This window comes from Larus michahellis, chromosome 2 (genome assembly GCF_964199755.1).
Source record: "Larus michahellis chromosome 2, bLarMic1.1, whole genome shotgun sequence".
NCBI classification, from domain to species: Eukaryota; Metazoa; Chordata; class Aves; order Charadriiformes; family Laridae; genus Larus; species Larus michahellis.
The window spans coordinates 93878538-93891408 of record NC_133897.1 but is presented as its reverse complement, the minus strand read 5'-3'; the positions used below and the strand labels follow the sequence as shown (position 1 = coordinate 93891408).

The 12871-nt window shown below is 42.1% G+C and overlaps 1 protein-coding gene across 4 annotated transcripts in view; it reads right to left on the bottom strand.

Moving 5' to 3' along the window:
- VWC2 (von Willebrand factor C domain containing 2) overlaps window positions 1-12871 on the bottom strand; it is a 60693-nt gene that overhangs the window by 43510 nt on the left and 4312 nt on the right. For all 4 annotated transcript variants that reach the window (XM_074573581.1, XM_074573580.1, XM_074573583.1 and 1 more), the window contains exon 3: window positions 8021-8150. In XM_074573581.1, the coding sequence (XP_074429682.1) occupies window positions 8021-8150 (130 nt within the window). The remainder of the gene's footprint in view (window positions 1-8020; window positions 8151-12871) is intronic.

Here is a 12871-nt window from a genome sequence, read left to right as displayed (position 1 = left end):
TCCTGTGAAAAGTAAGCAGAGAAAATTACACTGCACACACAATTAAAAGGAGATTTTGAATGTATCATTTATCATCAGAGGGATGCACTGCCAATATACTAACATACCGCAACACTTTAGCACAATCCTCCACCTCCCCTCAAAGCCAAGCAAACTCTTGGATGCATCAGTTAAGATAATGAAATAGCAATGAAAACCCCCTGAAGAATATAAAGCAAAACACACAAGGTATATATCTTTCATCATTGCTCCTTTTAATCACACTGCAAAATACTAATCAGCCATGTAGTCCCATTACTGTGTCGCTGTAGCACCTAGCTAGTAAATAATTTCTATTTACAAACAGGATTATCTGCAAAGAATCCACCTGAGAGCTCACATGGGCAGCGACAGCGGCTCAGCTAACATCGGGTAACGCGTTAACCTGCGGTAACTCAATCTGGAGCAAGACGGGGTTTCAGAATCTAGGAGCTCATAATTTAACCAAATAGAATAGTGTCCTACTGATAGGGAATATTATTCCAAGGATATAGCATATAGCATAAGTATTTCAGACCTTGGAGTCGTACAGGCCCCACAAACCTTTGCCACAATTTCAATTAGTGACACACACGAAATTTATTTAGCAGAATGGAGGAGCAAAATTAACCCTGGGAATACTGTCTCTAATGAACAGCATGAAGAACAAGACTGGATGTAGGAAAAACTTCAATACCCTTAATGTTAGCTCTCTGAATTTTCTTCAAACAGCAAAGAACAAACGCTGGAGACAGTGTGCGGAGGCAGAAGGGGGTACAATGTGTGCTCCAGGATTTTATTGGTTTTTAACATCTTATCTGTCTCCATGTACGTGTGTAAATAAAGCTGCAATACAAACTCAGAAAATCATTATATACAGAACTTAAAAAACAAACCAACCAAACAAAAGCCCAAAGCAACTGAAGACTTCATTTGAGGAGCACAGGTTAACTGTTTCACTAGAAAACAAGCAAATCCCCAAATGCCTCTCTATGTAGAAGAGAAGCGGTCAGGGAAGACAAATCAAGCAATAGCACACTGTTTACTCCAACACCCTGGTGGATATTAGCACGAAGGAACTTTCCTGTCTGAACCAGAACCGGCATCCAGGACTACACAGGATGGCAGATACGTGAAACTGCTGTGGGAGCAGCATAAGGTCCATCAGACCTCTCTTTCTCTCTCTCTTTTTTTTTTTTTTTTAGGAAATGCATGAAAGTTGCCAGAAAAGTTATTCTTCTCCCCCCATCCACGGATTTAAGTGTTTCTTTTTTCCTATGAGCATTTTCATCTTTCTGCCCCTGGAGCTAAAGCAAAACATCTTTTAAGAACCCGTGAGCTGCGACACACTGAAGTTCTGACGCCACCATGAAGAGCTGGCAGCTTGTTTCCCACACTCGCCTGGGACCGTCACTGCTAGACAACTGTTTAGAGCACATCATCATCGACTTTTACTTCAACCCACAGTAAAGTGATAGCCCCTGCAAGCAGTTGCCATGAAAGTGACTGACACAGCAGAATTTAGCTGTGTTGTATGAGTTAAGTCTGCAGTATCAGGTAAGAGGAGAAAAACTGACTGCCGAAGAAACGCTTCTCAGGCTCACTGTGGCAGCCTGTAATGAGAAAATACTGCAAAGTGAGTCCTGGAAAGCTTATACGATACACTGCTTTTGTATTTTAATAGGATCTTCTATATCCTCCTACTCAGGTATGAAGTACAACTTTAAATACGGAACGCTAGTATAACTTCTGATTGTCCTCATGTGTCTGAGCAAAATGACAGGATGTTACACGCTCAGGGACACTTACTGCTGCCTTTTGACAGGAGAACTCCCGACTGAAAGCATTCTGGAACTTCTTGGAGAAAAAAAAATATAAAAAAATATATACACACAATACGTATATGCAATAAATATATATACAAAGATTTGTCCTGGTAACCGATTTAGGCTCAGTAGAGCTGGATACTTTTGCCATGTCTTCAGGCAGATCTTTCTCATCCTCTGACAGCTTTCCATCACTAGGGAAAAAAAAAATCATATACCCTGGGAGTCAACACATTTTGTACACTAAATAAATACCCTCAGAGGAAATAACACCACCTACCACTACTTAACCAGCTCAGCATGAAAATACCAAGCCAACCCCATATCCCATATATGTGTGCATGCACGCACATGTCTGTGAGCTGGAAATGACGAGGCCGATGTGGTTTTGGCACAAGTTTTTGCTCAGCCCAGTTTGCAGTGGTAACCCGTGCACAGTTAAACAGGTTCTGATCTAAGCGGGAAAAATGGCACGGGAAGAAAAATCTGTGATTTCTGCACAGGAAGAACACATAGCTTGTGCAGCCACCAACTTTCCCAGAGCGATGAGAGAAAATGAGAGAGGTGAGCAGTGAGATGAAATGGGGTTAAAGGAATTCCTTGAATTAAGACAACACAGACTGAACTTTTTCCAGCTTCATCAGCAGCAGAAATCACCACCAAAACCTACTTCCACTAGTTTACCAACTTCACCTACCAGATTTGGAAACCACTTTAAATGCCCAGTGCAGCCAAAAAGATGCAAGTCTTTTATTTCTTTCTTTTCAATAAGTAGCTGACAAAATATCTGCTACAGTTTTTAGACCTACCTGCTTATTCACTAGGCAATTTTAATCACATACAGCTGTTCATACAACTTTAATGTGTGTTTTTCCCCCTGAAACATTAATTCCCTCTGAAACATTAATATTTCCTGGTTAACAGACCCATACTATGAATCATTTTGTGAAACACGGCCTATTAAAGCGGGAAGTTTGTGCAGAAGTTTTTGCTAAGCGGCTCATGCACACAGAAACATGGAATAAATACTACCCTGCATACACAGGCATTCAAATGCCTGAACTAAACACATCAGAATGGAACAAATCACATTGGCGCCTACAATATGGGTGGAACTGGGATTAGTTTGAAATTTTTTCTTGTTCATCACATTATTATTTTTTAATGTAAATTCCTTTTTTTTTCTGAATGAAATACTGCTTCAATCTTATAAACTAGACTTCACAATCATTTTATGATTCCTATAGTTTACATCTAGAAGAGACTACCATGACCACCCGATTTGATCCTTTCTTTAATGTAGGCTGAAGAACCACTGTCAGGCTTTAAAACTTCTGGGTCTTCTTGCTATATATAAATTAGCTGCCAAAGCATGACTGAAAAAGGTATTTAAAATGAAAATAGAAAGAGAAGACGATCAATGGCACTGTTTATTTAAATAAATTCCTGATGTTTGCAATAGTCCTGCCTTGACCTCTACCTGGACAGCATAATGATACTTTCTTCATTGCTGAGATCAAGGCACATACTGTCGAGGGCATAACATATTTTAGTTAAACACACTGCAGAAGGACATTAAATTTTACAGGTCAGATTCTCCACAGTGCTTGAGCAAAGCTGGGGCTGCAGGGAAGAGCAAACAGCCAGCTCATATGAGAGCTGCCAAGGTGCAGCTTCCCTTCATCTGCCCAGAATAAACATCCTCAGCCTTGTTATGGCCGAACAGGTCCCTCAGCCCAAAACACCCTCTCTCTACCTGGATTTCAGAGGGACAACAGCTCACAGGGGTGATGGTACCACCTCAACCAGCATCATTTTTTAATAGATTTGAGTCCCATGGTGAAACAAAGTCCCCTTGTGCAGACAGTCGCAAAAGGGGCCATCAGCTCTGCCAGCCTTTGACAGGTTTTTGCCCCTCTTCAGAGCATCTTTGTGCAGACGGAGGTCCCCACCTGCCATTTAGAGGTACTCTCGAGTCACCCCATGCCTGAACATTGTAATTGTACGTAAAGGTACTAAAGCAAGTTTCACTGAGCCAACCTCTCAGTACGGGTATACAAAACCATGAACATTTACCCTCTCGGCCTGCATCATGTTAGACCCACACCTTACTACTGGCAACCATTTCAACCACACGATGCATGTATTTCAACCGTAACTATGAACCCAAATATGAAATGAGGTCCTGACTCATCCCACCGAAGGCACCTGAGACGACTGTATCCAGAGCAAAGTGTCCCTGCTGCGCGGCCAGTGAGAAGAGACAGGACACCTCCTGCGGTTGTTACAGTCCCTGAGAACACAGGCGACCCCCTGGGCATCAGCGCTTGTATTTTCCCCACTGCGTAGCTAGAAGCCTTCACCGACAGGAGAAGTTCAGCTCTCCCTGCTGCAGAAACAAAAACAACACTGACGCACAGATGGATAAATGCTAGGAAGGCACTAGGATCAGCTTCATCTTATCTGGGACAATCTTTCAGCCACATAATGAAATAAAAATCTCTTGGGGACCTCAGAACCAAATGTTTTTTGGTCTAGCACCCACGCCTCCCCCTCCAGGCTCCTTGTGGGCTGCAGGTTTAATCTCATCCTCCTGGAAAGACACCAGCAGAAGCAGGGCCACTCTTAACTCCATCGACTGCACGCTTCAGGCAAAGCGGCATTCGGCTGTGTACGCCTATTAGGGCTCTAATACTGGAAATAGAAGTGGAACAGACAACCAAGGTAATTTAATCCAGCAAGATAATTCACTTTCTGTATTACCCCTGCCACCCCCTCCCACTGCCCCAAATGAATCAGTGACAAGTGTCCAGCCTTTTCCTAATGGAAAGGGAATTGTATGCCTATTATCTTTACCCTTCACTCCGTACGAACGGTAGAAATGTCTGTGTCCAATTCTGAGCTTATTGATACCGCTGTGAACAGGGACGGCTTCCACTGAAGTAAATACTTTGCTAGTACCGTAAAGCAGGATGGAGAGCTGAATTGGGCACTTGTTACTTAACGCAACTCTCTGAAGGCAGATTTAACTTTCCAGATGTTTTTTCTTGTTGCTGCTGCTGTGAGTTACCGAAAGCATGAAGCTCAAGATGTCAACCCACACAAGAAGAAAGCCACTCCTCCACTCCCCTCTGTCCCCACCGTGCCTCCTTGCAGGGCATATATATAAGATAAACACACAACAACTCCCTTAGCTGTAGTGACTCGAGACAAAAAGCAGGAAAATTCCCCTCACCCCACAATTCTCTCAGTGAGGTCTCACTTTCTATCCCTTCCTTTCAGAGCATATACTTCTTTAAAGTACTCCCTGTCCCTGCCCACAAAGACGAAAATAACACCTTCAGCTATGGAAGCATCTAGGCTCCTTCTTGAAAGTCAGGATGTGATATAGAAGACTATTAAATCCTACACGTAAGACCATTCTTTGCCACGCAAGTTTTCCATTTACTACTTCTTACATTCAAAGTAAGTCTGTACCCGTACACGCGTGCCGCTGTGTCAGCCTGCTGGGCAGTCACCCACCCGCCCCTCCTCTGAAGGGCTGCCAGCACTTTTGTGGAATCAGGTTGGGGAAGTCCACTATACACCCCCTCCTTCCCACAAGGGATAACGCACGCTGTCTCACGCCTGCCAAGAGACTGAATTCCTTCATTTCTAATAACAGCAGGCTTTCACTAGATCTCCTCCATAGTTCTTAATCAGGCATTTGTACGTGGTCCTACCAGTGACGGATGTGGCTGCTTAGCCCTGACTGTTGGTTGACCGACAGCAATCCGCAGGCCAGGCAAGTCGGGAAAGTCTTATACGTTACGAAGAGCCAGGAAAGGGAGGGAAATCTGAGTTGGAGTCTGTGCATTTTCAACGCACAAATATTAGTCAGTGTAGAGAACCCGAATTTCACCTCCCACCCCTTCTCTGCCCCTTCCAAGGGTGGGATGCAGACCATGAAGGCAGTCACCCCACTTACACGCTTTCCACGGCTCCACCTTTCCCACCACTCAGGTTATGCTGCTGAGCCCCCTGTACATCACCCAAGCTCTTTCGGATCGCAAACACGATGTCATTGATGTCATTGCTGCAGCCATCAACCCCAAAGCACAAAGAAGCGATGATTGTTTCCCCGACTCAGATTCGCGGCGTGTTTGTTCCAGTAGGCTTGATAACAAGGGGATGAAGCAGGCTAGTTTTTTCCTGCCCAGTAGGTTTTTGCTCCAATCTAATTAAAAACGTTCAGCAATTCACTGAAGTTCTTTGCAAACTGCGCGTGTCCCTTGCTTTAAAATAAGCTCTGAAAGCAAACCGCCTGATAGTTTTTTTTTAAATGCACTCCCCAGATGGAGAGGATTCCTCAAAAATTTCTTTGTGATACTGTACTGAAGCTGCTGAACCAGAAAAGCCGATCTTCTTCTGAGCTATCTTGTTTTTGTTGTTATTGTTAATGACTTTTTTCCTCCTCTAAAAGCTAACACGGAAAGCCACTCTTGATTCTCTGACATGCAGAGAAGTGACAGTACAGCTCAGTGGAAACAGTCAGCTCTGGTCACCTTGGTCTGAAACTAGGTCAGGGATGCCAGCTTGTGGGCAGATCCAAGGAATATGCAATTAATTTTGGGGATTCAGACACTGAGGAACAAGACCACCCTTTTCTTGCAGGCAGAATTTGGGTAATTCAGCTTTAGCACTTCACAACTAAGGCATGTTTTATGTCTGATTTTTTTAAACAGGCCTCATTTCTGGGAAACATGTCAGGGGATCTACGTGAACAGCCAAGCCAAGCCCTGCGCTGCCATACCACCTTAATCCAAAGGCAAGCGACCGCTGGGAGATGGCCACCGCAGCGCACAATGTCGATGCTCGTGGGAGAACGTGCACCAATGGAAAGTCGATCCTGCTCCAAACAGAGAAATTCAGTGGGAAAGACAAAAGAGACTTCGCGCGTTATGCTTGTGACTCCATCCCCGAATACTGAAAACAGACCTTTTGCCTGCCAAGAGTCACCCCCACCTGGGGAACTGCCGCAGAGCGTGGTGCACACAAAAAGCCTGTGAGCACCTCAGGAGGCTCTTGCCATCAAAAAAGTGCTAAAGGATCCTCCAGACCGGATACCTATCATACCACCAGCTCCCAAATTCAGCCTTTTTCAGGAACTGTCCCTAAATGCCTCAAAAAATGCCTGTCCTCATCTCCATAAGCAGAGTGCCCTTAAGCTGTACAGCAGAGAACAAATTCCTTCAGGGTTGTAACAACCAATTAAGGGATGTGAAGCAATTACTTTTATACCCATACAAACGAAACTCTTCCAATGCAATTAGCTATCCCTTATCATCTACTGTTGAATCTGTGGAAAGCATATGCTGTACACTCTCTCCTCCCCTAGCTTTTCCACAATTTTAACCAGTTTGTTTTAGCTCATGTAATGGAGCCCACCTATTCTAGAGAAATAATATATGGCTGCCAATTATCTGAATATTTTTAAAAGTCTTTTTTCATTTTAAATATAATTTCATTTGAGATGTTGCAGCTTTCATTTCTATTAACAAATTATCATTTCTTTTTTATAAGTGATAAGCTGGTGTGTCATGTAATTTTTTCCTCTAAATAGACCAAGACTTTGATCTAATGCAAGCCCTTCCTGGGAGTAGAGAGACTTTCTGTCTAATTTAGTTACGAAAAATATTCAATTAAACTTGGGAGTTTAATTCATTTAGTTATGAAAATTAAATGAGCTCAATAAGGTACATTTGATTTGCCTTGGGAAAAAAAAAATGAAGAGAAGAATCTCTGAAAGGGGAACAAATAAGAAGGGAGAACAAAAGGAACTTCTACTGCGCACGTTGAAAGGTGGGTAACATGAAGAGCCCGAGTTCTGTTTTGTGTGCCTATATAAAACATATCCACAATGAGTTCATGCAAAATTTATATTCAGAAGCCACTATCTGGTATTAACACCCTAACTGTCTCCTGGGTAACAAAAATCCCTGCAGGTCATAATCGAGTCCATCCCAGTCAAGGAAAGACCTGGCTCCTCACACTGGGAAGACACACCCACAGAAAACTCTTCTCCATCTCCGTTTGGGGAAAAAGGGAAATATCGGAATTATTTTTCAAAAACAGATCACAGCAACGTGGATCTCTCCGACAGAAGCCCCCCTTCTTGTTTTGCACCCATCACTCACCATTTTTGCAGATAGGACAGCACTGGTCGGGCTCATACACCGGGTCCACACACTCTGTCTGGGGACAAGCTGAGACAGTGCACAGCACTTCACCATTGGCTTCACAGCGACACTTCTCACACGGAGAAACCTGAAACACAAATCCAGACACCTTTTTAACTCTTTCACTTAATGCCCTCCTGAAGTGTGCAATGCCCACCTTCCCATCTGCATTGTTCTTCACTTCTTTTTCCTCCCCCCTTTAAAAAAATGCTTTTTGTGGTCTGAATAATGAAGCTGGGCTCCTGCAAAATTACAGAGCTGCAGCAGAAAAACACACAGGTTCTGCTCCCAACCTGTGCCCCAAACAGAAAAGTCAAAGGGATCTGGGAAACAAGAACTCTTTAGACGTTGAACACAAATAAAGCAAAAATTTCCCTACCACATTTCCAATGAACTTCCATCAAATTAAGCTCATAATTTAGATGAGATCTGATCTGATTCCATTAGAGGTTCAAAAAGTAATTTAGCAAAAATTATTGTATTTAAAGAAGAAAAATTTTGCTAAATGAAATATGAAACTTCTTTTAATGGAAATCCTTATCGCAACTTTTCCAGCTTTGAAAGCTTTTTGGTGGCAGGAAGTTGCATTTTATTGAAAATCATCATTTTTGAAGAGAAGTCGGGAAAAAATCCATCCTTTGAATTCAGGTATTTCCCGTAGGTTAATTGTATTTGGAGCATTCTTGTAATACTTGTAACCTTCTGAAAAGAAAATTGCAATTCAAAGAAAGGGGTGAAGGAAAATACAGGTCATCCTTTTTACCTACTGAAACGTTACTGGTTTTGAAGAACTCTACCGAACAGGAATACCACAAGATAATTACCTGAATGACCTACTTCAAAGAAATCAATTCCAAAGAAAACAGCATCAAGGCCCTATTTAGGAAAAAATGGACTTTCAAAAGTCTGCATTTGCCACATGTACAATTCCAGCTGTCCTCTTCAGTGTTCCTGACCAAGCGCTGCACATCGCATCGCTGACGTCCTTGTGCCATGCAAGGAGCTGGAGGTAGAGGGAAGCCAAGGTGCTGAAGAGCAATACAGGGTGAACTGTAAATTTCATTGCTGTACTCCAAATAACCACACTGGCATCCACGCTCAGAACACAGGATGAAAATACAGCTGTATGATATTACCAGTGATCCTCTAAATCCCCAATCTGTGCAGGATCTAGGTTTACTTAAGGATGAGGTCATTTTTCTATACACCCTTCTTCATTCCAGATTCCAGTTGATGCCAGACAACCACCCGTCACATTTCTCCAATAAAAGCAGAGCAGCCTCATATCTAAAACATATTATTCTTTGTGAAGAATCACCCACACGTCTAACTTGCAGATCATCTGGTTTCTTTCCCCTATTTCTTAGGCAGCCCATCACATTTTTCCTCAAATCCATTCTCTGCTTGCTTGCCTCTTTCACATCCTTCTCACTTCCAAAGTTCAAACATGCTGATGCTTGCACAGCGTCGTCTCCAGCTAAATGCTCATCCATGCTTTGCCACTTCCCTTCCCACCTGCCAGGGCTGTTATTTGCTTATGCACTCACATATCCTTTCATGCCGTCCCCTCTGCTTAGAAAGCCTAAATAGGGTCTCTTGCTGTGTTGCTTTCTGCTTTTATTACTATTATTTATTTCAGGCTTCCTTTGCCAGCTGCTCGCTTCCATTTTTCTCTTTGCTTTACACTCTACCCAGGATAACACCACACCATACATTTATAAAATGCTACAAGGAGGCTGACAGCCCAGTACCGCAGATTTTTATTGCAGGCTTTGGGACAAGAACTTTGTCCTGTAATTGTTTATAAACTGCCGTGTTCACTTGCAGAGCTGGAGTGTCAGCGGATGAGGAGGTTTCTGATGCAGCGTTCAGAGTTGAGAGGCTCAGGTATTCCAGGTAATCACTTGAACTGCACGTGAAATTTTGACTGTCAGCAAACCCGAGCTCCTTACTATCTGCAAGGCAATAGGAAGAATAGTTCCCTCTGGAGTTATATCCAGAAACAATACTTACTAAGTTATGAAAACATGCTTTTTGGGGAGGACTGATTTTTTAATTTTTTTTTTAATTAATCCTACTTGATGAATGTTACTAGAACTCCATTCCAATGATCAGGCTCAACAAAGCAAAGCTACAGCTTTCAGTTGGTTTCAATGGTTTCAACACTTTGGCACCATCACTTGAAAAAAATGCGAATTTGCCAATGATCACAGTTCAACAAGACCAGCAACTACAACAACAGATTTTCCCTCTCCCAGGACTCCACTTAGTAGCTATGTAAAAACTAGAGTATCTGATGACAATCAGGAAACAAGACAGCACACAGATGTTATTCCTAAAACCTCTCATCTGTAAAATCTAAACGTATTCTAATTAAGCAGGTTGTTTACTAGAATTCCAAATTTGACAGAAGCCTAAAATTCCTAGAACAAGAAGCCATTTAATGAAGCATTGAAAATACTATTAAATGAGAAACCAAGTTGATCAAATCTTCATCTAATAATGATGATTCAGAATAATTCATTCTCATCTTATACAGGACAAACACTTGAAGACTACATCTTTCATGAATGGAGTACACTGTTAATGTGATACTGCAGTCAAGAATACCCTTCCTGCGTTATAGATCATGGGATTTCAGCGAAATAACGACAGTACAACTTTAAGAAGTATTGCCATCTGTTCAACCCACCAATATGAGTAATGGTAGCAGGGTTAAGGAAGGTCTCCATGTGCTTATTTCTACAAAGCTCTTTTCAGGCACGTAAGTGAACCGCGGTGCCTGCTAAAATGGTATTAATGTCAACATTTATCTGTTCATCTTTGGACCGAACGGTAGTGTATTGCTTTGTATAGATCAATAGGATGTAGCACGAACTGTAGAAAAACCCTGCTTCTTTCCACATCTTAATGGCAGCTTAATACTTGGAGACATAATCATCACAAGAGAGAGAGAGAGAGACGAGAGACAATAAGTGTGTATACATAACAACAGCTAAATAAGTCAGAATGAAAAGACACGTTTGGTCCTTCATTTCCTGCCCTCAACTCCTATAACGTAGTGCAGTTCCTCGTGGCAGCCAATGCGACCAGCATCCCACTTGTTCAGCTGGGAAACGACGAGCCCGGCAGCACTCATGCTTAGCGCATCTGACATAACCAGGCTGGACTGGAAATAATCCAACCTATCAACTTCTCTCTGAAGACTAATGATACCACATCTCCGTGGTCTAAGGATGAAGCTATTAACTCTACGGCAGCAGTGGTTCTGCCTAAGCAAAAACTGTGGGAAGACAACGAGAGACACAGAAGTCTTAAGTATTCACCAGGCAGCCATAAAACCTGTAGAAAATAAAGAGTACAGATGGCAAAAAAAATTAACTTCCTTAGAATTGTTTAAAGGTAAGTTTATGAGCAGATGTATAAACGGAGTTGCAGACGTCGTAAAAAAGTAAAGGCACCATTGTATAAACAGGTAGATTTCCCACTAGTGGGGCATGAAGAAAACAGTAGCTTAGGAGGGGTATTAAGTTTATCTGGCAACTTACTGTAAATTGTCATAATTAAGAAGTGACAAATCATTTGCACTTATTGAAGTTCTGGTCCGAAGTTATTTGAGCTTTCTTTTCCCCACTTCCACGTGCTGAAGTTTAGTTAAAAAATAAAGCACACCAAAACCAAACCAACAAAATCATCTGAATTTAAAAAAAAAAAATAAAAAATCTACATTTGGTTACTTGAGCCTTGAAAACATCTAAGTTTAAAAAAAAATAATCAATCATAAACCCAAACTGACTTGCTATTGTGCTGGAATTCTTATTAATATTTCCTTGCCACTTACAGAACTCAGAACATGAATGGGGTTAAGCTGACAAGAATAAACATACTGGCCTTGTTTTTGCTTCTCTATGCTTTCAAAATACCACAGATGTTTCAAAATCCATTTGGGCTTGTTGACTTACGGATTTTCAAGTTATTCACAAATAAACACAGATTTTGGTAGCAGAGAAATTCTAAACAAAACACATGAAGCAACAACTTTCAAAAAACGTAGGTCTTTCGCAAACCTCTGAAGAGAACTTATGGTCCTTGTAAGGCTATTACTTTATAAGTTAGCCTGCGTTTTCAAATCTTACTGTAAGATTGAAAAACATCTAGCAGAGCACGTGCTCAGCACCCGGCAGCTCCAGTGTGGAATTTTATCCTCGTTGTATTTCAACAACTAAGCTGTTGGAGTGGAACTCCCGGTTCCACGCGTATGGATGCTGTGATCCCTCTGGGATCTTGCCTCACCAATGCCCACAGGAGAGCAGAGCGGTGCTGATGGAAACAGCTTTATGAGACCTCATCCTTCCCCCACACTTGCATTGTGTTTTGGCTCGACATCCATGTCCCTTTTTGCAAGCAGAAGTACATGCGCACACGCATACACAAGCAAAGCCTGCAGGAAGGACTGTGAATCACAGAAGAAATGCATCAAACCTCCCATTCCCTGGCACACTCGGCTTCCCAGTTAGCACTAGCTCAGGGCAGTTTTTTTGCCATGCTAAGCCATATATTAATTTTATATAAGCAAACTCCAAACCTGCATGCATATTTACGCATCTATGCATAAATATCTGTGCAGGTAACATCACTTAAAAAGTTAGGAGGTCACCTTTTTCTTCCTTCAGTGATCTCTGCTGCTCTTGCCACAAATTGTAGGTGCAGACACAGAGGAAAGTCAGATTGTTTCCATTTAGAACTCCTTCCCCAACCTTAATCAAGAGACTGCATGTTAGTAACCTCTCTAAGACCGTCAACTTCAAA